Source organism: Anomaloglossus baeobatrachus, chromosome 1 (genome assembly GCF_048569485.1).
Source record: "Anomaloglossus baeobatrachus isolate aAnoBae1 chromosome 1, aAnoBae1.hap1, whole genome shotgun sequence".
NCBI classification, from domain to species: Eukaryota; Metazoa; Chordata; class Amphibia; order Anura; family Aromobatidae; genus Anomaloglossus; species Anomaloglossus baeobatrachus.
The window spans coordinates 291,431,599-291,456,930 of NC_134353.1; the positions used below are offsets into that span (position 1 = coordinate 291,431,599).

Here is a 25,332-nt window from a genome sequence, read left to right on the forward strand (position 1 = left end):
ATAATGGCTTAGTTATAATGAGTTGGAGTGTGCAATGCAGGCAGAGGTGCTGCAAATGTCTTTGCACTAGTGTGACTAGACAAAAGTCCAATAGCCACGTTTAGGATGCCACTAGGTACACTGAGTGTTTGCTAGTATAATGGCTTAGTTATAATGAGTTGGAGTGTGCAATGCAGGTAGAGGTGCTGCAAATGTCTTTGCACTAGTGTGACTAGACAAAAGTCCAATAGCCACGTTTAGGATGCCACTAGGTACACTGAGTGTTTGCTAGTATAATGGCTTAGTTATAATGAGTTGGAGTGTGCAATGCAGGTAGAGGTGCTGCAAATGTCTTTGCACTAGTGTGACTAGACAAAAGTCCAATAGCCACGTTTAGGATGCCACTAGGTACACTGAGTGTTTGCTAGTATAATGGCTTAGTTATGATGAGTTGGAGTGTGCAATGCAGGTAGAGGTGCTGCAAATGTCTTTGCACTAGTGTGACTAGACAAAAGTCCAATAGCCACGTTTAGGATGCCACTAGGTACACTGAGTGTTTGCTAGTATAATGGCTTAGTTATAATGAGTTGGAGTGTGCAATGCAGGCAGAGGTGCTGCAAATGTCTTTGCACTAGTGGGACTAGACAAAAGTCCAATAGCCACGTTTAGGATGCCACTAGGTACACTGAGTGTTTGCTAGTATAATGGCTTAGTTATAATGTGTTGGAGTGTGCAGAGGACAGGAGGGTACAGTGCCAGGATTGTGGGGCTCTGGGTAGAGGAATGGAAGCCTGCCTTTCTATTCCTTCCTAATATGGAAATGCAGCGACGAAATCCCTGACCTTTGCTACACAGACGCTGTCTCTGTTTTCAGGACCTGTCACCTATGGCTCTGACCCTGCCGGTACGAGCCCTTAAAAGGACTGATGGAAAGTGCTATCCCTATGCTGTCCAGCGCTGTGTATGGAGCGCATACAGCTGTATCAGCGATAGGACTCAGGACGGAGCTGCGCCAGTGATGTCTGACACCAAGGACGCAGAAGGCAGATAATGGCGTCCTGGAGGAAAATGTCCGGTTTTATAATGCAGGGACATGTGACATGGACATCCTATCACACATGCCGTTGCTTCTCTGGCTAAAAGTCCACTTAGCTGTGTGTGTGTCTGGGATTGGCTGACATAATGGCCCTCCCCACTACACGCGCGCGCTTAGGGAAGGAAGACAAGGAAAAAAAAAAAAAAAATGGCGATCGCCATTATACAAACAGAAGTGATCTGAATGCGCTGTTCCCGCACACTATACACTGAAATGTCATAATAGTGTGAGTCACAAAGTGACTTACACTATTACAGCGGAAAGCCAGCTAGGAATTAGCTGTTTTTTTGCTGCTAGAACCGTTCTCGAACGTTTCTAGAACTATCGAGCTTTTGCAAAAAGCTCGAGTTCTAGTTCGATCTAGAACAGGCCCCAAAATCACTCGAGCCTAGAACTGGAGAACCTCGAACCGAGCTCAACTCTAGTTATTATATATTGTTATAAATATTTTGCTTTTACGTTGTTCATTAAACTATAACAATGGCCAATCAATAGTTTTGTTCAGAGAAGTATGATTACTGAGGTATGCAACGTGCATAATTATTAGTTTTTCATTAAAAATATTTCTGATTTATTTTTTTCCCACTCTTCCAAGATCCGCAACGTTTTTACTTTTTGGTTATTGGGGCTCCATTAGGGTTTCCACACTGCAGGACAAGGTGACATTTTTTTTACCATTTTGGGGTTTCCAGCCATGACCTCCACAGTGGCCTTCAGCAGACCGCGGGCCACCCCCATGATGGCATGCTGTTAATGCCACCATCAAAAATGCAGCTGGTTAACAGCTTTTCTCCGCCCATGGCTGTTAAAGGTACATAATGGCTGAATAACACAGCCATCATCTGCCAACAAAGATGCAGGCTCAGCAATGCACAAACTGAAACAGTACTCCCAACCCCAACTCCACAACCTCATATGTGCCTATGTGGAGATCAGGTTGGGAGACCTTTGGACACTAGTGCTGCATGAACCCCTACACAGAGCTCCAAATTAGATTTTTAGCCTGGCAGGGACCATTAGAGTTACTGCATTTAAATATACATTTCAACATGAAAAATTTTTTAAAAAATTTGTGGATTGCTTCAAAAATACATTAAAATTTTGAAGTTGTTTAAAGGAATTGAAAAAAAACATTCCTTTAAAATTTTAATAGATGTATATTTTAAGACATTTACTGTCCTTTATAGAGTATATAACTTGCTGTAAGCTATGTATATTTTGGGGATACTTATATTTACATATTATACGGTGGATTAAAAAACAGAATCCTGTTTTCCTTTGTTTGGTTTGTTCAGGATAATGCTTATGAGGCTCATTCATCAATCAACTGTGTTTGTGACTCATAGCACCAAATCTGAGCTCAGTTTTTGTTTTTGTTTTTTAACAGGGCAGTTTGAAAAATGAATGAGATCTATTATATCCTTCTCTGCCAGTAAAGAAAGCCATGGACCCCATAGGCGGGAGGGACGACATGACCAGAGGGAAGGGAGGGAGTGAGGGGGTTAATAAAGTAAAATAAGGGGATTATGGGACACTGTAGGGGATTGGTAGAAAAGGGTCCCTATAGGGGAGGGGGGGAGAGTATATAAGCTATAGGGGAGGGGTCTTACCTTCCCTTGTGATTCCGGATGGCGAAGGACCCAGACCCAGGACCAGGGAACCAGCGACGGCATGGCAGACCTCCAGGAGCTCGATAGGCTCCTCAGAGCGGCGATGGTGGTGCACGGCAAGGAGGCCCAGTGAGAGCCCTTCTTGGGACCCTTCACGGCAGGGCGGGCAGTGGCAGCTCCCTGCGTCTGCCCGGGCCGCCGGGAGGAACCTCCGGCGAGGCCACGGCGGCCGAGAAGGGGGCGTGGCCCCGGGGCCTTCTTCCGGTCTCCGTCCTCGGGCTGGAGTACGAAGCCCAGCGGCGTCTCCCGGCCGGTAGCGAGCCCAGCGACGAGGTGAGGCCAGCGGCGGCCTGGATGGAGGCGGACCCGGCCTGGGGCCTACTTCCGGTCTCAGGCCTCGGGCTCAATTTTCCAGGCCAACGGCAGCCCGGGATCGGGGGCGTGCCTAGCGCGGGACGGAGGCCCAGAGAGGGGGCGTGTCCAGCCTGGGGCCCGCTCTGGACGTGGGGCCCCTGGCGTTGGAGCACGTCCCGGCGGCAGCGACCACACAGGAGCGTGCCCGGCATATGAATGAGGCCGGCAGTACCCCCCAAGGACAGTGGGGGGGGGGGCGGGCGCAGGCAGCCAGCAGGGGGACCGGTGTGGGCAGGCGCCACCCGGATACCTGCAAGGCTGTGGAAACCAGGGGGGACGGCGGGAGACCGGCAGTGACTGCCAGGTCCCTCAGATCAGCAGCATTGCGCCCGGCAGCCGCGGTCTCCCCCGGGCGGGGGAGGACCCAGAGGGAGGTTCCGGTCGGAGGCCCTGGAGGGCGAGGAACAACAGTGGGGAGCCCCCTGAGTTTGGGGAGCATCTCCTCCAGGAAGAGCACTCGGTCGGCGGCGGCCCAGGGGACAGGACAAACTCGTGGGCTGTCGCCGTACAGAAAGCGAAGGATGTCAACCGCCAGTGCTCACGCGGCGGCCCAGGAGGGTGGCCGTGGTGGAGGGGACACATCAGCTGCGTCCTCTGGAGCGGGACCGGTGGAGGACGACTACAGTGAGGAAGAAGAGGGAGCCCTCCGGTCGGGAGACGAATCAGAGGAGCAGCTGGCGGCTGACGTCGCAGAACCGTTTTCGATCTCTGCGTCACGGTCGGGTGAGCTAGCCGTGGATTCGGCATTGATTGCGGCGCAGGGAGCTGGTGTTGAGGAGGCGGCTGCGGGCACGGTAGCGCCGGAGGGGTCAGCTTTGCTTAGTCAGTTGCTGGGGCTGCTGCAGGGATTAGAGTGAGCACCGACGGCAGCGGCAGCCTGGACGGGGTCGGCGGCGGATAGCGCGGCGGCGGTCGGCAGCGAGTAGGCGCCGGTGGGGGCAGTGGCAGTTAGCGGAGTAGTAGAGCCTGTGGGTGAGAAAGTGGTAGACAAGGAGAAGGAAAAGGAGGATGAGGTGGTGCGGCTGGATGACAGGGCTAAGAGCGAGGTGTATGTGTGCTTTGAGGGGCCGCTGGGGGCACACCTCAAAAAAGAAGTGAGGGAGAAAATTTGGAAAGGGGAGTATGTGAAGATATTTTCTCTGCTACCCCTGGAAAAATTTAACCTAGACAAGGTCAGGCCGAGCGATTCCAAGAAAGAAAAGGAGGAGGAAGAAAAGCACCGTTATAGGCTCATTCCTCGTTCCTTTTCCAATTGGTTGCAGGCGTTTGCAATTTTGGTTAGCGTGATAGGGGAAAAGGAGTCGGAGCACTGCTCGGCCCTGTTCGGCTATATGGATGCTATTGGGGACGTACAGGGGTTTGGCATGGCTGCGGTATGATGAGCAGTTTAGGCAGAGGAAGGCGTTGCGGCCCAATATTCGGTGGGACCATAAGGATATTTCCTTATGGATGCATCTAATGGCGGCCCCGAGTCAGCCCTTTCGTGGTGGTGCCGGGGGAACGGGAACCGGGCCCTCGGGTACACAGAAAAAGGTATTGTGCTGGCAATTTAATGAAGGCCAGTGCAAATTTGGCGCAGCGTGTAGGTTTAAGCATGAGTGCTCCGGCAGCGGGGGAAGGGACATAGTTTGTCCAAGTGTTTTAAAAAAGGGAGGGGCAAGGCCGGGGACAGGTCTGGTAAAAGGGAGGACGCCAGTGAAAATAGAGGCGATGGCGCCGTTTTTAAAAAGGTATCCGGATGGGGCAGCAGCGTTGCTTTTGCGTTGTGGTTTTTTGTATGGTTTCCAGATTCCGTCAGCGGTTGAGGCATTGCCTCCAGTTTGTCATAATTTACGGTCGGCAAGGGACCACCCTGAGGTGGTGGGTGAGAAGTTGGGGAAAGAGGTTGAGCTGGGTAGGATGGGGGGCCCATTTGAGAGCCCGCCGTGCAGTAATCTGGTGGTGTCTCTGTTGGGGGTGGTGCCGAAGAAGGAGCCGAACAAATTTCGGCTCATTCACCATCTTTCATTTCCGGAAGGGTCGTCTGTGAATGACGGCATTGAGCCGGCATTGTCGGCAGTGTATTACGTCTCGTTTGACAAGGCGCTGGACTTGGTGCAGGCGGCGGGGCGTGGTGCGTTGATGGCAAAGGCGGATGTGGAATCGGCGTTTCGTTTGTTGCCAGTGCATCCGGAGAGCCAGCACCTTCTGGGTTGCTGGTGGGGTGGGAAGTTTTATGTTGATCGTTGTTTGCCTATGGGTTGTTCAATTTCTTGTTCGTATTTTGAGGCGTTTAGTTCCTTTGTCGAGTGGCTGGTGCGGGACGTGTCTGGCTTGTCCTCTATTATCCATTACTTGGATGATTTTCTTTGTGTTGGGCCGGCGGGTTCCATGGTTTGCGCTGGTTTGTTGTTTACCTTACAGAAGGTGGAGGATCGTTTTGGGATACCTTTGGTGCGGGAAAAAACTGAGGGGCTGGCGCCGGTTATGTGGTTCCTGGGGATTGAAATTGACTCTCTGGCGATGGAGTGTAGGTTGCCGGAAGAAAAAATTGCGGATTTGCGGAGCGCGGTAGTAGCAATGCTGGCGGCAAAGAAAGTGCGGCTTAGGCCCGTTTCACACGTCAGTGAAAAACATAGACGTTTTTCACTGGCGTGTAAAACACGCACATGTCCCTGCGTGTGCCGAAAATCAGGGCACACGTGGGTTGTCTAAGTGCAATCCGGGCTCCGTTCTCCGTGGCCCGTGATTGCACTTAGAAATCAACTCACCTGCGCCCGCTCCCGCTCTCCATGGTGCTGAATCCTCCCGCGGTGCAGCATCCGGCTGGCGGTGACCCCTGCAGCAGCTGTTTCCGGGTCGGCTGTGTCGCGCATAATGAATATGCGCGACAGTAATCAGCCGGCTTAGAAGCAGCAGGCTGCACGGGCTGCAGAGGACATCGCTGGACGCCGGGTGAGTTAAAATGTTTATTATTTTAAATGCACGTTTTTTTCTGGCACGTGTTTCACGGACCACACCACTACGTGGTCCGTGGAACATCAGTGATGCCAGAAAAAAATGGACATGTCTCCGTGCAGCAATCACGCACACGCGGGTACGCTGCACGGAGACACGTGCAGTGAAAAATCACTGACGTGTGAGCAGACCCATTCATTATAATGGGTCTGCGTATATCAGTGATTCTGGTACGTTTAAAAAAAAGCAGAAACGTACCAGAATCACTGACGTGTGAAAAGGGCCTTAAGGTGTTGCAGTCGTTGCTTGGGAAGCTGAATTTTGCGTGCAGCATTATGCCGATGGGGCGTGTGTTCGCCAGGAGGTTGGCTACAGCTACGGCAGGCGTACGTTCCCCGGGGCACTTTGTGCGGATCAAAAATTTGTTAAAAAATGTGTGGATTGCTTCAAAAATGCATTAAAATTTTGAAGTTGTTTAAAGGATTTAAAAAACATTATTTTAAACTTTTAATAAATGTATATTTTAAGACATTTACTGTCCTTTATATGGTATGTAACTTGCTGTAAGCTATGTATATTTTGGGGATACTTATATTTACATATTATACGGTGGATTAAAAAACAGAATCCTGTTTTCCTTTGTTTGGTTTGTTCAGGATAATGCTTATGAGGCTCATTCATCAATCAACTGTGTTTGTGACTCATAGCACCATGACATTTCCAGGAGGGATTTTCCGGTCGTTGATTCCTATATTATTCCCAATTACCCGGTATCAATAATACACGGACACTGCTTCCGACTTGGTAAAAAATGGCCACAGCAGCCCTTTATTGCCTATTGTTTACACACTAACACAAGGGGGCGCCGTCCAACGGGCGTCCCCAACATTTAACAATAGGTAATACCATAATAATAATAATAATACAGTACGTAATACAATACGTAACCCTGGGTAGGCCCGGTCCAGAAACCACCTTCCACCACCAAAACATGATCCCTGGCCGCAACACACACCGGGCCGGAGATGAGGTATGAATCACCTACGGATCAATACCCCCCACCTTGCAGGACCCATGCCTGCAAGATCCTTGTAACCGGAGCCACTATATCCTACAAGTGACTCTCCAATCAAATAACATTATCCGTTAAACCGCCTCTGGACCAGACCTACCCCCGCCATAAGTCCGGTCCAGAAGCCATACTCCACCACCAGAACACAATCCCTGGCCGCAACACACCGACCCAGAGATACGAGGCATTAATCACCTACGGATCAATACCCCAACCTTGCAGGACCCCATGCCTGCAAGATCCCTGTAACCAAAGCCACTATATCCTACAAGTGACCCTTCAAATCACACAACCGTCAGAAACACGATCCCTGGCCGCAACACACCGACCCAGAGATGGGGGCATTAATCACCTACGGATTAAAACCCCCCCAAGTAGCATCAAGTATCAACCGTGTCTCAAAACCTTACATTCCTCTTTACCTCCAACTCAATATTGTCCCCGGCTGCAACCTCCAGCCCAGAGATATGAGGCATCAATCACCTACGGATCAATCCCCCATGTGCATAACAGTAACTGTGACCTCAAAAACCTTAAAGCCCGTTAGCGACTTTAATCCAACAACATCCCCGGCTGCAACTAGCCCAGAGATAAGAGGTATTAATCACCTACGGATCAAAACCCCTATGCCTTGCAGAACCACGTGCTTGCACTGCACTTGGATCCAGAACCATGACCCCAACCAGTGACTTCTCCTGCGATTACCATTTCACCAAAATGGATCACTGACCATAACAATGGTCCCATATTTAAATGAGGTAAAAGTCACCAAAGGAGTAATACCCTTACCCAAACCAAAAACACCCGTACTTTCAATTACCTATCACCTGGGGCACTATGGCCACCTGTGACTCCCTGGCAACCATCAACTCCTTAATATATAATCCTTGGCAACAACCCTGACCCATATATAAGGCATTGATCACCAACGGAGCAATACCTCCTCCCTGCAGACAACCTTGTACCTGCAGGTCACCAGTAACCGGAGCCACTGTACCTTCCCCAGTGGCTCTCCATCCAAACACCAGTAACAATTAGAGCTCCTCTGGACCAGACCTACCCCCGCTGCTGTGACAAAGGACATAATCCCCATTATTTATGCTGACCATACACATATACATCATACACATCATATACATATACATATATTCCCACATTACCCCCATCTTATTCACCCACTTACAAGAATCCCAAATGACAATATACATCACAATCCACATAGAAATCTCTTTTGTTTCGTTTTTTTTTGTTTAATTATTATTTTATACACGACATTTCCTCCAATCCTTTCTTTTCTCATTTTTTTTTTTTTTTTGTAATGGTTCTAAAAATTGAATAACTATACATGCATATAAACACACCAATAATAACAATACACAATAGAAGGGAGGGTGGGTGGGAAGCTGTCATCCAGGAAATGCAAGAGGAGGTAATGGACTCCCACCTCCTATTATATACACCATAAAGCTCCCTCCTTTCCTTCCACCACACTCCACCCCCTAACCAATCACCTTCTTTTCCTCATTGTTAAACGAACCAACACTGTTTAACCCCATCAACTCCCTACCCTCCGGGCTGTCATGTCGCCCCCTACACCCTATGGGTTCCATGGCTTTCTTGACATTTCCAGGAGGGATTTTCCGGTCGTTGATTCCTATATTATTCCCAATTACCCTTACCCGGTATCAATAATACACGGACACTGCTTGCGACTTGGTAAAAAATGGCCACAGCAGCCCTTTATTGCCTATTGTTTACACACTAACACAAGGGGGCGCCGTCCAACGGGCGTCCCCAACATTTAACAATAGGTAATACCATAATAATAATAATACAGTACGTAATACAATACGTAACCCTGGGTAGGCCCGGTCCAGAAACCACCTTCCACCACCAAAACATGATCCCTGGCCGCAACACACACCGGGCCGGAGATGAGGTATGAATCACCTACGGATCAATACCCCCCACCTTGCAGGACCCATGCCTGCAAGATCCTTGTAACCGGAGCCACTATATCCTACAAGTGACTCTCCAATCAAATAACATTATCCGTTAAACCGCCTCTGGACCAGACCTACCCCCGCCACAGAAAAGGCCACGTGACACCTTGCGTGGCCTGGACCCTCACACACCCAACGCTTGCTCCCCCAACTTGCAAGCCAAACCAACCATTAAAACCTTTCCATCTATCACTTAAACTCTGAGCATCCCATATATGCACCATCCAGCGTACCCAGTCCACCTTACTGCACCGCACTCCCCTGATCCTTGGTGGCAGGAGCCACCGGGTCCCTCTGATGGCCACTCAGGCCCACCATGCCACAAGCTCCCAAACTATACCGGAATCCACACCATGCCCCGCTGGCCTTATTATAACCAATTAAATGCAGTACCGACTGTACCATCGTCCTCCCCAGTACCGGACAAAGAACCACTGTACAGTCACCCTGTACAGTCAGTCCTCCTGTCTCCAGCTGAATTAAACCACCACTGGGGTTGAGATACAACAACAGGATGACACTCACACTGCTTATGCTACTGGGTCACTTCGCACCCCAAACCTAGTTCTCCCAGGAAACCGCTAAAGTGAAACCCCGCTGTAAAACGACTGCAATCCATAGCCTTGAAATTTCCCCTACAGCTAACCTTGCAGCTTCCCCAGAGCCAAATATCACTACTGGTCTCCCCTGACCGATTTATTCCGCCATCACACCCTCTGACAACAACAGAGGCTCGAGCTGTCTTCCCCAGAAAATCCCAAAATCTTCCCACATACTCAACTACCACACTAATGGACCTTCTTCATCCGAAATCAGGCCCACTTAATTTCAACGAGGCCCACACGGCCTAACGGAACCATGCTCCACCCCAACATTAACACGGCCTCAAAAAACAAAACAACCGCAACCATCGCCCTGTACCCCTTACTGAGTCGAAGATATTGAAGCATTACCTTCGATCCCAAGGTCCCCAACAACACCTCCAACCATAATGCATAGTCCGCTTGCCTCTGCAAACTGGACCACGACAAGCTCCCTGTACTACAATGCCCACCGGAAAATTGCAGCCACACCACTGGCCCGATTGACTCCATATGCAACTATGGGCATCAGGAGACACAACTTTACCAAACACCATGTCCGGGCCTTTCGATCTCAAGGAAAACCTTGTGACACGCAACCCCCTTTGAGCTCTCATATTACACCCCAAGATAAATTAAAACCTTGGCCACACCATAGTATCCGCTCAAAGCCGACCACCGTGGGGCGTACCACCATTTTCCCGTAACGCACAACTGCACCTTCAAACCAAATACCTTCGTGCCGTGAGACCGGAGCACCACGACTCCCTAAGCAAACCCTTACCCAGATGCCCATACCTACCACCGGGCCAAGCATTCCTTTTTTTTTTTTTTAAAATTGTATATGAATATTAAATAGACTCCACCAGCCCACAGATGCCAGGAGTCCACCCATGCAAAACACCCAATAATACCAGATGGCCCTAAGCTATCCGACTTACACTCTATGCACCACAAGTACCCAATCCTCTAGTCCACACCATAACTCGCATAGTCCCCACCCGTAATCACGGCTGTCCGAAGAACTCCATTATTCCATCCGCAGCCCACCATTGCTGATTAACCGAGTTCACCCACAGCAGCTCAAAGCTGCCCAGCACCTACATTAACACCAATTCAGTCACGCTGGACTCAACATTCCTCCCAGCACCAACCTCCACAATGGGATAACATGCTGACTAGCCACAAATTAACCCCATGTTACCATTGATGCGGTTGCAAACCTACAAACCCATTACAGCAACCAACACTTCACCTTCTCCTACATTTCCGCTCTCCTTTATTCACTTATCCACAGCAACCCTCGCGCCATACCGGGGCCCCGCACCTACACATCACTCAGAAAAACCCCCTGAAAACTCCTCGAACACACCGTACCGCGGGACCCCTCGCCCCTTTACCTTACCCACCATAATTCATCCAATAAGAACCACCATGCATCAGAAGATTAATAATGAAACACCCCAGCAAACCTTCAATAACTGCGCCGTCTCACCCGCTCACATGTGCCGCAATCATCAGCCCCCTTAACCAAGTCTCACAAGACCTAAACTGCGGTAAACGCCGAACCTCGCCATCCCCAACCTGCAACAGTAACCACCGGACCTGACGCCACCTGCACCCTCACGGCCCCGCTGCCATGAGACCACCCCGTCCGTAACTCTGCCCCTGGCCTCCAGAACAACCAACCGACCTATGAACTAACCACATGCTCCAAACCCCCCCAGCTGCTACCCATATCTCCAGACACTACTCCACTACAGCGACTGTCCCCCCACCACTACAAAAAGGATGAAACTTAAATTGATTACCGCGCCAGGCTGCCTCCAGAGGACGCCCTCAGATCAGCCGTCACCGTCCTTTTCGCCAGTCGTCCGTCGCTGATCCCGGGACAGTCCCTCAAGCTGCAGGCACCGAATGCCCGCCGGGTTCGCCCCCTGACGCCAGGAGCACCGTGTCCACATGCCCTGTTTGGGCCGATTGTCGCCTCCACAATGCTGGGCGCTCCCCACCTGGGGGAAGCCGCTACTGATGAGAGCTGCACCCTTGTCCCAATGCCTGCTCCAGGATAGACAGCAGGCCTCCTGTCTCCTCCTCGTCGCCACCTGCTGCGCCCAGTCCTCCGGTCCCGATGATCCAGCCACACAGGTGAGGTGACCCTGCAGGCGCCTCCTGTCTCCTCCTCGCCGCCGCCTACTGCGCCCAGTCCTCCGGTCCCGATAATACAGCCACACAGGTGAGGTGACCCTGCAGGCGCCTCCTGTCTCCTCCTCGCCGCCGCCTTCTGCGCCCAGTCCTCCGGTCCCAATAATCCAAGCCACACAGGTGAGGTGACCCTGTAGGCAGCCGTCCTCCGCCCCCCCGTGGAGGGAGGGGGGGGTGTTGTCCATCCACCGCCGCTGGGCGCGCTCCCTGCCGGGAGCGGCTGCATCGCTCAAAAAATCCAGCCTGAGGCCTCACACCGGAAGTATTCAAAGCAAGAAGGCCTGCTCTAGAATCACTGCGTTGAGAAACACGTGATGGTGTCTCCGCAGTGGTGGATGTTGATCTCCCTAAGGTCAACCATCCTTGCTCACATAGTCTTTTACTAGGCAATGTCCCACTAGCCAGATTCCTACTCCACACTGATGAGGGGCAAATACCCCGAAACGGCTGTCTGTGGATGGATACCATGTTTGGCATAGGTGGTCTCCTTGACTGGAGACTGCCCTTCCCGTGGTTGTTCCTTCCCGGTGAAAGACCTGGCTAGTTTCCTGCCAGCGTTGAGAAACATGTGATGGTGTCTCCGCAGGCCTTCTTGCTTTGAATATTTCCCAGGGGGCATTGCTCTAGAATCACTGCGTTGAGAAACACGTGATGGTGTCTCCGCAGTGGTGGATGTTGATCTCCCTAAGGTCAACCATCCTTGCTCACATAGTCTTTTACTAGGCAATGTCCCACTAGCCAGATTCCTACTCCACACTGATGAGGGGCAAATACCCCGAAACGGCTGTCTGTGGATGGATACCATGTTTGGCATAGGTGGTCTCCTTGACTGGAGACTGCCCTTCCCGTGGTTGTTCCTTCCCGGTGAAAGACCTGGCTAGTTTCCTGCCAGCGTTGAGAAACATGTGATGGTGTCTCCGCAGGCCTTCTTGCTTTGAATATTTCCCAGGGGGCATTGCTCTAGAATCACTGCGTTGAGAAACACGTGATGGTGTCTCCGCAGTGGTGGATGTTGATCTCCCTAAGGTCAACCATCCTTGCTCACATAGTCTTTTACTAGGCAATGTCCCACTAGCCAGATTCCTACTCCACACTGATGAGGGGCAAATACCCCGAAACGGCTGTCTGTGGATGGATACCATGTTTGGCATAGGTGGTCTCCTTGACTGGAGACTGCCCTTCCCGTGGTTGTTCCTTCCCGGTGAAAGACCTGGCTAGTTTCCTGCCAGCGTTGAGAAACATGTGATAGTGTCTCCGCAGGCCTTCTTGCTTTGAATATTTCCCAGGGGGCATTGCTCTAGAATCACTGCGTTGAGAAACACGTGATGGTGTCTCCGCAGTGGTGGATGTTGATCTCCCTAAGGTCAACCATCCTTGCTCTCACACCGGAAGTAGGCCCCCGGGCTGGACACGCCCCCTTTTTGGCCGTCGCGGCCCTGCAGGAGATTCCTCCCGACAGCCAGAGCGGGCGCTGCAAGCTACCGCTGCCCACCCAGCTGTGGAGGGTCCCCATGGGAGTGGGGGCTCTCACGTTGTCCTCCTCACCCCCACCTTCCCCAAAAGACCCCGGCGAGTCCTGAAACTGCCAGCACTACAGCAAAGAGGGGGGGGAGGGGAAGGTGCCGAGGAGACACCCAGGCAGCCTGGGTGTAGGACTGCACTACCTGGGCGCCTTGCACCGCCATGCTGACCAGATCTGAGGATTCCTCAGGACATCATGATGGAGGTTCCCCAGCCCGTCCAAGCTGCAGATCTGCGATGTCCGGATCCATCATGCTGGATGTCATGATGGAGGTTCCCTAGCCCGTCCAAGCTGTCATCCAGGAAATGCAAGAGGAGGTAATGGACTCCCACCTCCTATTATATACACCATAAAGCTCCCTCCTTTCCTTCCACCACACTCCACCCCCTAACCAATCACCTTCTTTTCCTCATTGTTAAATGAACCAACACTGTTTAACCCCATCAACTCCCTACCCTCCGGGCTGTCATGTCGCCCCTACATCCTATGGGTTCCATGGCTTTCTAATCTGAGCTCAGTTTTTGTTTTTGTTTTTTAACAGGGCAGTTTGAAAAATGAATGAGATCTATTATATCCTTCTCTGCCAGTAAAGCGATAACATTTTCAGTAGAGTTGTGTGTCAGTGCCAGCAACATACCATATTCAACAAACAATGGTTACATAACAATGTCCCCTGTATTCACAGTCTCATTCATAAAAAAAGGACTATTTTGCTTGTCAATTTCCAATACTCTGTAGTCGATCAAAGAAAAAAAAGGTCCAAATGACTTTGGTGCAAATGTGAATATATACATATTTATTTATATACATAGAGGTGTCAGTGTATTTGGCTATTTTCACATTATCTTTAAAGACAATTGGACTCCGCTTTTCTGCTTTTTAATAAATTATATACAGTATAGATATATAGATATATATTATATATATATGTATATATATACATATATATATGTATATATATATACATATATATATATTTATTTATTTTGTTTTGCTTTGTTTTCTAATAAAGCTATACCTCTCTCCTTTGCATAGAAGTTCAAATGCTTCATTGATCTTTTCAAATGGAAATTTGTGAGTTATTAGCCCTTCAAACTCAAATTTCTTATTCATATAATCATCCACAAGTTTTGGTACGCTGTCTTTACTTTTCCAACCTGTCACAAAAAACAGAAGATATTATTATTTTAGAAGATTACCAAGATTTATATTTCCCTTTTAAGGCTATGTGCGCACGCTGCGTTTTTTTGACGCTGCGTTTTTGTGCGTTTTTGGCCGCTAAAAACGCACAAAAATGCACCTGCGTCAAAAAAACGCATCAAAAAACGCATTTTTGCCGCGATTTGGTGCGTTTTTGGCTGCGTTTTGCTGCATTTTTGATCTCTGCGTTTTGCTGCGTTTTTCCAATGCATTGCATGGGCAGAAAACGCAGAAAAACGCAGGAAAGAATTGACATGTCCATTTTTTTTTTCAAGCTCAAAAACGCAGCTTAAAAAAACAGTTGTGTGCGGACAGCAAAAATGAAAACACAGACTTTGCTGGGGAAGCAGAGTCATGCAGTTTTGAGGCCAAAAACGCACCCGGAAAACGTGCAAAAACACCGCGAAAAACGCACTGTGCGCACATAGCCTAAAGGTAATCTGTCAGCAGGTTTTTGGTATGTAATCTGAAGACAGTATGCTGTAAGGGTTTACACATAGAATTCAAGGACATCTCTTATCACGGTTTGTGGTGTTATTTAGTTGCAATGTTTGTTTTAGCAACAGGAGCTTATCATTGTTGATAATTGGGTAGCCTGCCACTCATTTAACCCCTTCCGTGATTAGCATATGTGTAGTGTATAGACATTGTATAAAGATAGAGTGGTTTGGGCAGGGGAAGCTATCTCAGCTCTGCTGCATTGCTACAAGTGCATCTTAGTAAATTAGAATATCATCAAAAAGTTTATTTATTTTACTAATTCAGTACAAAAAGAAAAACGCATATATTATATAGAGTCATTACACACAGAGTGATCTATTTCAAGTGTTTATTTCTGTTACTGCTGATGATTATGGCTTACAGCCAATGATATCCCAAAAGTCATTATCTCAGAAAATTAGAATAATTATCAAAAAAAACACCTGCAAAGGCTTCCTAAGCATTTAAAATGGTCCCTTAGCCTGGTTCAGCAGGCTACACAATCATGGGGAAGACTGCTGACTTGACAGATGTCTAAAAGGCAGTCATGGACACACTGCGCAAGGAGGGTAAGCCACAAAAATTAATTGCTGAAGAAGCTGGCTGATCACAGAGTGCTGTATCCAAGCATATTAATGGAGTTGAGTGGAAGAAAAAAGTGTGGTAGAAAAAGGTGCACAAGCAAGCGGGATAACAGTAGCCTTGATAGGATTGTTAAGAAAAGGCCATTCAAAAATTTGGGGGAAATTCCCAAGGAGTGGACTGCTGCTGAAGTCAGTGCTTCAAGAGCCATCACATACAGACATATCCAGGACATGGGCTATAACTGTCACATTCCTTGTGACAAGCCACTCATAACCAATAGACAACGCGAGAAGCGTCTTATCTGAGCCAAGGAGAAAAAGAACTGGACTGTTACTCAGTGGTCGAAGCTGTTGTTTTGAGATGAAAGTAAATTTTGCATTTCATTTGGAAATCAAGGTCCCAGAGTCTGGAGGAAGAGTGGAGAGGCCACAATCCAAGCTGCTTGAGGTCTAGTGTGAAGTTTCCACAATCAATGATGGTTTGGGGAGCCATGTCATCTGCTGGTGTATGTCCACTGTGTTTTATCAAGACCAAAGTCAGTGCAGCCGTCTACCAGGAAATTTTAGAGCACTTCATGCTTTCCTTTGCCGACAAGCTTTTTGGAGTTAGAAATTTCATTTTCCAGCAAAACTTGGCACCTGTCCACACTGCCAAAATTACCAATACGTGGTTCAATAACCACAGTATCACTGTGCTTGAATGGCCAGCAAACTTGCCTGACCTAAACCCCATAGAGAATCTATGGGCTATTGTCAAGAGGAAGATGAGAGACACCAGACCCAACAATGCAGACAAGCTGAAGGCTGCTATCAAACTATCAAAACAACCTGGGCTTCCATAACACCTCAACAGTGCCATGCCACGCTGCATTGATGCAGTAATTCATGCAGAAAGAGCCCCGAACAAGTATTGAGTGCATTTACTGTACATACTTTTCAGTAGGCGCCAACATTTCTGAGTTTAAAATTATTTTTTCATTTGGTCTTATGTAATATTCTAATTTTCTGAGATAATGAGTTTTGGGTTTTCATTGGCTGTAAGCCATAATCATCAACATTAACATAAATAAACACTTGAAATAGATCACTCTGTGTGTAATGACTCTATATAATATATGAGTTTCACTTTTAAAATTGAATTACTGAAATAAATTATTTTTTATGATATTCTAATTTATTGAGATGCACTTGTAAGGCTATGTGTGCACTTTGCGTTTTTACCTGCGTTTCCGCAGCGTTTTGAACTGCAGCATTTTAATGCCAAAATGCATGCGTTTTGATTTTCAAGCAAGGTCTATGGGAAATGGGGATTTCTTGTGCGCACTTTGCTGTTAAAAACGCAGAGTTTAATTTGCATATTTTTGGGCAAAAACTCAGCGTTTAAAGAAGCAGCATGTCAATTGTTTTTGCCATTTGGGCAGCATTTTGCTAACATTGAAGTCACTGAGAAGTTGCAAAACGCAAGCAACGTCAAAATTCTAGCGTTTTCCATGCTTTTTTGATGCTGAAAACATGCGTTTTGGACCAATTAATTGAATGCGTTTTTGGCAAAATATTAATGGCATGATATGTCCCTTTACACACACTTATAGTCCGACAATTATTTTTAAGAAAATCCATAAATAAATGTAATTTTATTCATAATTATTATCACAAACTTATCATTTTAATAATAAAAAGCCATTTTTTGATTGATAATAATCTTGATATTTGTTATCATTTTTTCCCGTTTTTTACATAGTGTTTGAATGTTTAAACTTTATTTAGTAGTGTCTTTGTATTCAAAATGCATGTGACTTTAAGCAATGAAAAAGCAGGTAAATCGCGCTAAAACGTGGCTAAAACGCGGTAAATACACACGCGTATTTATCGCGTTTTTGTGGTCAAAACCAACTTTGGCAAAAACCATTTCTGCCAGAGGATGCGTTTAGAACTGCAACTACCTTGACGCAAAGTGCGCACATAGCCTAAATCTAAAAACTTAGATTGTGCAGAACTGCTTCATGCAGTAAACTAAAGCCTGCTTTACACGGGACGACCGGTTGTGCGATTTCACAATCGATCGTACCCGCCCCCGTCATTTTTGCGTCACGGGCAAATCGCTGCCCGTGGCGCACAAACTCGTTTAACCCCCGTCACACGTATTTACCTTCTGGACGACCTCGCTGTGGGCGACGAACGTCCACTTCTTGAAGTGGGAGGGACGTTCGGCGTCACAGCGATGTCACACAGCCGCTGGCCAATAAAAGCGGAGGGGCGGAGATGAGCAGGACGTAAACATCCCGCCCACCTCCTTCCTTCCGCATAGCCGGTGAGTGCCGCGGGACGGAGGTAAGCTGCTGTTCATCGTTCCCGGGGTGTCACACAGAGCGGCATGTGCTACCCCGGGAACGATGAGCAACTGGCGCCATTTTAATTAAACGAGATTATGAAACCGAGCGACGAGTACACGACTCACGATTTGTGAGCGACACTGTGTTGCTCGGAGGTATCACACAGCCCGACGTTACAAGCGATGCCGGATGTGCGTCACAAAAAACGTGACCCCGACGATCTATCGCACGATAGATCGTCTCGTGTAAAGCACCCTTAAGTTGGATGCTGCTCTGATAGAAGGTAGCAAAAAAACACCTTTCCTTTAAGGGACTGTTCAGATGGTGCTTTACTTTTTGGCTGTAAAAAGGCTGCAAATAAAAGACAACTATTTGCTGCATTTTTGACATGGACTATATGTGTAATTTAAACAAACATAAGTATCCATCAGGATAAAATAGAAGGTGCCGGTACAAAGGGTATCATGACTATATAGTCTTACCAGTAAAACACAGAGAAGTCCTGTACAGACATCTGTGCACGTATATATACAGTTAGGTCCAGAAATATTTGGACAGTGACACAATTTTCGCGAGTTGGGCTCTGCATGCCACCACATTGGATTTGAAATGAAATCTCTACAACAGAATTCAAGTGCAGATTGTAATGTTTAATTTGAAGGTTTGAACAAAAATATCTGATAGAAATTGTAGGAATTGTACACATTTCTTTACAAACACTCCACATTTTAGGAGGTCAAAAGTAATTGGACAAATAAACCAAACCCAAACAAAATATTATTATTTTCAATATTTTGTTGCGAATCCTTTGCAGGCAATCACTGCCTTAAGTCTGGAACCCATGGACATCACCAAACGCTGGGTTTCCTCCTTCTTAATGCTTTGCCAGGCCTTTACAGCCGCAGCCTTCAGGTCTTGCTTGTTTGTGGGTCTTTCCGTCTTAAGTCTGGATTTGAGCAAGTGAAATGCATGCTCAATTGGGTTAAGATCTGGTGATTGACTTGGCCATTGCAGAATGTTCCACTTTTTTGCACTCATGAACTCCTGGGTAGCTTTGGCTGTATGCTTGGGGTCATTGTCCATCTGTGCTATGAAGCGCCGTCCGATCAACTTTGCGGCATTTGGCTGAATCTGGGCTGAAAGTATATCCCGGTACACTTCAGAATTCATCCGGCTACTCTTGTCTGCTGTTATGTCATCAATAAACACAAGTTACCCAGTGCCATTGAAAGCCATGCATGCCCATGCCATCACGTTGCCTCCACCATGTTTTACAGAGGATGTGGTGTGCCTTGGATCATGTGCCGTTCCCTTTCTTCTCCAAACTTTTTTCTTCCCATCATTCTGGTACAGGTTGATCTTTGTCTCATCTGTCCATAGAATACTTTTCCAGAAATGAGCTGGCTTCATGAGGTGTTTTTCAGCAAATGTAACTCTGGCCTGTCTATTTTTGGAATTGATGAATGGTTTGCATCTAGATGTGAACCCTTTGTATTTACTTTCATGGAGTCTTCTCTTTACTGTTGACTTAGAGACAGATACACCTACTTCACTGAGAGTGTTCTGGACTTCAGTTGATGTTGTGAACGGGTTCTTCTTCACCAAAGAAAGTATCATCCACCACTGTTGTCATCCGTGGACGCCCAGGCCTTTTTGAGTTCCCAAGCTCACCAGTCAATTCCTTTTTTCTCAGAATGTACCCGACTGTTGATTTTGCTACTCCAAGCATGTCTGCTATCTCTCTGATGGATGTTTTCTTTTTTTTCAGCCTCAGGATGTTCTGCTTCACCTCAATTGAGAGTTCCTTAGACCGCATGTTGTCTGGTCACAGCAACAGCTTCCAAATGCAAAACCACACACCTGTAATCAACCCCAGACCTTTTAACTACTTCATTGATTACAGGTTAACGAGGGAGACGCCTTCAGAGTTAATTGCAGCCCTTAGAGTCCCTTGTCCAATTACTTTTGGTCCCTTGAAAAAGAGGAGGCTATGCATTACAGAGCTATGATTCCTAAACCCTTTCTCCGATTTGGATGTGAAAACTCTCATATTGCAGCTGGGAGTGTGCACTTTCAGCCCATATTATATATATAATTGTATTTCTGAACATGTTTTTGTAAACAGCTAAAATAACAAAACTTGTGTCACTGTCCAAATATTTCTGGACCTAACTGTATAAGCAAAACCACTAGATAAAGATGCAAAAAAACAGGAGAGCAGACGTGGTTGAAATGCAAAAGGTAATGACAAATTTTATTACATCATAAAAAACAATTTTTAGATGTAGCACAGAAAAATACATATAGGTGCAACAGAGGGCACCTTGGCACATAAAGAGTTAATCAGAATTTACAAGGCAAGTAGAATACATAAGACAACAAGTATACAGCACAGATTGCAAAAAATGCAAAGTTATATGCCAGGTGATACCAGAGAACAATAGCTGGTGTGCAAGATAAGATAAAATTATACAGCACACTGGGTTCCTCAGTATATGCAAGCAATGGTACATATCAGTGGCTAGATATATGCAAACACTGCTCACCAGCATGCCAGGTGATACCAGAGAACAATAGCTGGTGTGCAAGATAAGATAGAGTTATACAGCACACTGGGTTCCTCAGTATATGCAAACAATGATACATACCAGTGGCTAAATAAATGTAAACACTGCTCACCAGCAACAGTATAAAGTGCCAGATAAGTGCAGGAGCCAGAGACCAAGAGATCCCCCCCTGAAGCAAGGTAACGCGCGTTTCACGTCTTGTTAGTATAACGCTTCATCAGACCAAGGAGGGGTGGTAACTCATCTGTTCCCAGAAGCTTTAATAGACCATATGGTTTATCACATGGATCGGATCGGCCAGTCAGTGCAGGTTTAAGCAGCGCATGTGCAGTCATTACTAATCTCACTAGCAGATGCGAGCGACGTCAAGCCGAGGAGTGGAGGGGAGGGGGCAAAGGCAACACCCCCCCACGAGCACAACTCCGCCTCAGAGACATCGCTAAGCATGCCAGGGAGAGAAGAAAGACCGGGCATGCGCACACCACACATACTGGAACATACAAAAATACAAAGATACAAATATACGAGCTCCCACACAAACAGCAGTATAGGAACGCCAAGGAAGGAGGGCAAAGAAATAATGAAATAGCAGGAATCACACAAGAATAACAGTAATTAGCCCTCGACCAAGCAGTATATAATCCCGGCTGTCATGGGGGAAGCCACCTTGTAATCATAGTCCAGATGCCCGATGTATTCAGGTAGTCATATTAACAGAGACAGTGATCCATAGGGAGCAGAAGATAGAAGCTGCAAAGAAAAGGGCACAAAATGGCATAAAACACTTGCAGCAATATAATTAGAATATAAAAACCGAGATAAAAAATTGCATAGGTGGTAAGAAACCACATCTAGCAAAAAAAGGGGGTGGGAGAGGGAGGACAAGGGTCTAAAGCAGGGGTGGGGAACCTCCGGCCCGCGGGCCGTATACGGCCCGTGACGACTTTTTATGCGGCCCCCGGGCACATTCCCGGGGACCATTGTGCTTTGGTGGCAGCCGCGCTTTTCCCGGCTGCCGGCCCTTTAAATCCCACTGCCTTATGCCCTGTGGGTAGATGCTAGAATGTACGGGCTCTCTCCAGATCCTGACTTCCAGGACCTGACTGCAGCCCATACATTCTAGGCTTATCCCCGGCCTGTGTGCTCTGGTGGGCGGGTAAGCAGCACGCTGCGATAAAGTCACACAGAATAGCTGCAGCAGGTTTACCAGCCTCCCGGACCTGCTGTGTGTGTGTGACTCTCCCTCCCCCTCACTGCGAGTACTCAACCCATCGCTGCCCCCCCCCCCCCCGCCCAGTGCTGTGTACCCCCTCGTACTGTGTGTACCCCCTCGTGCTGTATGTACCCCCCAATGCTGTGTGTATCCCCTAGTGCAGTGTGTACCCCCTAGTGCAGTGTGTACCCCCTAGTGCAGTGTGTACCCCTTAATGCTGTGTGTACCCCTTAATGCTGTGTGTACCCCCTCGTGCTGTGTGTACCCCCTCATGCTGTGTGTACCCCCTCGTGCTGTGTGTACCCCCTCGTGCTGTGTGTACCCCCTCGTGCTGTGTGTACCCCCTCATGCTGTGTACCTCCTAGTACAGTGTGTACCCCCCCAGTGCTGTGTACCCCCAGGTGCTGTGTGTACCCCCTAGTGCTGTGTGTACCCCCTAATGCTGTGTACACCCCAGTGCTGTGTACCCCCTCAGCGCGGTGTAACCCCTCACTGCTGTCTGTGCCCCCCTAGTGCTGTCTGTACCCCCTGGGTGATGTCTATGCCCCCCCACCAGTGCTGTCCGCACCACCTAATGCTGTCCATGCTGCCACCAGTGCTGTCCATGCCACGGTGAGTGCTGCCTGTGCCCCCCTTATGCTGTCCATGCTCCCCAGTGCTGTGTGCCACCCCTCAGTGCTCTTAACTCGCTACTGCTGTCTGTACCCTCCCACTGCTTTCTATGCTCCCCAGTCCGTGCTCTCCTGTTGATGTCTATGTTCCCCCAGACCTATCTGTCTCCCTAGTGCTGCCACCCAGTGCAGTGCGTGCTGCCACCCAGTGCAGTGCGTGCTGCCACCCAGTGCAGTGCGTGGTGCCACCCAGTGCAGTGCGTGCTGCCACCCAGTGCAGTGCGTGCTGCCACCCAGTGAAGTGAGTGCTGCCACCCAGTGCTGTGCGTGTCCCCAGTCATGTCTGTGCCACCGCCAGGGCTGTCCATGCCCCCTACTGATGTATATGCCCCAGCCCCTCCTGTGATGTATATGCCCCAGCCCCTCCTGTGATGTATATGCCCCAGCCCCTCCTGTGATGTATATGCCCCAGCCCCTCCTGTGATGTATATGCCCCAGCCCCTCCTGTGATGTATATGCCCCAGCCCCTCCTGTGATGTGTACTCCCAGTGTCTCCTGTAATTTATGCGCCCTGGCCCCTCCTGTGATGTGTATGCCCCCAGCATCTCCAGACAGAGACAAACCTGGAAAAGCAGCTGTGAGAAACAAGATGATCAATATCACCGAACATCACAATCACACCAAAGAGAAGCAGCTCCGGCCACCACAATAGGAGTGAGTTAATTAATCGTTTGACCAAATATAGCAGGGTTATTTTTCAGGTTGATAATGTTGTGCGGCCCCCAAAGGTTAGTAGGAAATTCCAAATGGCCCCCGGCAGTAAAAAGGTTCCCCACCCCTGGTCTAAAGGAAGGGGGCAAAGCTAAGGGACTCATTCAGACCAGACGGAACCATAGTACCCAGTAGGGTGATCCATTTGGTTTCTTTTTGGGCGAGGATCTTTTTGAGGTTCCCGCCCCTATTACCGCCATGTACGACATCTATCCCTATGAATTGTTTTTTATGATGTAATAAAATTTGTCATTACCTTTTGCATTTCAACCACATCTGCTCTCCTGTTTTTTTATATGTGTAATTTGTCTACAGTACATGATAATAAAGTTAGTTGTTCACCATAACGAAAGCAAAAGTGCAGCACTAGTGTTAGGGCTCGTGCGCACGTAACTGCTGAATATTCTGCAGCGATTTGACAGCACATGTGCGCGTCAAATCACTACAGAAACACTGCAATAATGTTGTAGTTTATTTGTAGAAAAAAGCTGAATTCATGCGCTTTGGCTGCTGCCCCCATCATAGACAGAGTGGGAGTTGCATCCAAAGCGCATGCAATAATTGACATGCTCATTTTATGAACGCACGGATTTGGGTCAAAATTTTAGCACCCAAATCGCTGCGTTCATAAAAACAACGTACGCACGTGTCATGCACAATTTTCATAGATTGTGCAGGGGACGCAGGATGCATGCATTTATGCTGCAGTGCAATACGGAGTGTAAATGCATGCAATTACGCAACGTGCGCATGAGCCCGTATGTTACTTTTTTTAGTCTCTCATTACTTTTATTGGGCAAAAAACACTGCAAAAACTGACAATCTGCAGATTTTCAACAACGCTACAGTGCTCAAACTCAGGTAGAAAAAAAAACAAGTGTGTGCATAAGATTCCTGAAGTCTCATTGCTTTTTCTAGTACTATAAAATATGCAGCTTCTCTCTAACACAACAACAAAACATTCTGCAAAAAAACCCCCGCAAAGTTTACATATACCCTAATTTGATATGAGCTACAATGAATGGAAGAGAAGAGATTAAATATTGGGGGTTCAGATTTCACCTGACCATACACCAGAGATTTCTAATGTCTGAAAATACAGATTTAGACCATTTTTGGATCACTGTTGGTGACATATCAAAATGTGAACAACAAACGCAAACTAATGGGAGTAACAACTGCAATCAAACTAATATATGCCCCCAGGTTTGCCATAATCCTCAACCTATTAGGAAATGCCAGCCAAAGGGCTTATTAGGTTGCTTTCAATATTAGACAGGCAAACAACATTGCTACTGTCACAAAGAGATCGCTGGCAAGTCCACTGAATTGAAAAATGTTAATAAATGACAAATTCAACTTTCCTCCCAAAAACTATACACCCTGTTTTTTCATTATACCATCAGTAAATTATATATACAATTAAGGAGTTACCAATAAAAAAAAACTACAACTAGTTGTACAAAAAAAGCCTACACATGGGCCATATGGACTGAAAAAATAAAATATCTAGTGTGGACACAAAAATTACTTTTCTATAACATATCTACTTAAAAAAAATATGCACACACAGGTAGTGAAATAAGTTTTGACTACTTCATCAATTTTCTAAATTAAATATATTTCTAAAGATGTTCTTGACATGAATTTCTCACCAGATGTCGGTAACAACCCATCCAATCCATACAGGCAAATAAATCAAAACATAGATGTCCATAAATTTAATGATGTATAACAATGATAAATAACACAGCGAAAAAGTATTGAAAACATTAAAAAAAAGAGGTGCAAAAAGCTATGGAAGGTCATGACACCAGCTGAAATATAGCAGTAAGTAGAAAGCAATCCTGCCAGTTAGTGAAAATTAATATCAACTGGTTCAACTAATAGCCTACAAAAAGGTTTATAAACACATCACCAAGGTGCCATATAAGAAACATCTCTTGATGGGTAAAACCAGTGAGCTGTCTCAAAACCTTTTGTAATCTTATTGTTGCAAAATATACTGATAGCATTGGTGACAGAAGAACTAAACTACTAAAAGTTCTAGTGAGCACTGTTGATGCCATTATCCGGGAGTGGAAAAAACATAATTTCACCATAACCCATCAGCAATGATATGCTTCCAGTAAGACTTTAGACAGAGATGTCAAA

At 47.3% G+C, this 25,332-nt stretch overlaps 1 protein-coding gene across 2 annotated transcripts in view; it reads right to left on the minus strand.

The window, feature by feature from the left end:
* Positions 1 to 25,332, minus strand: part of LOC142311972 (alcohol dehydrogenase 1) — a 490,686-nt gene that overhangs the window by 323,471 nt on the left and 141,883 nt on the right. Inside the window, exon 8 of one of the 2 annotated variants that reach the window (XM_075350848.1) lies at positions 14,438 to 14,576. The exons of the other annotated variant lie outside the window; for it this stretch is intronic. Within the exon in view, the coding sequence (XP_075206963.1) occupies positions 14,438 to 14,576 (139 nt within the window). The remainder of the gene's footprint in view (positions 1 to 14,437; positions 14,577 to 25,332) is intronic. 2 annotated transcript variants of the gene reach the window in all.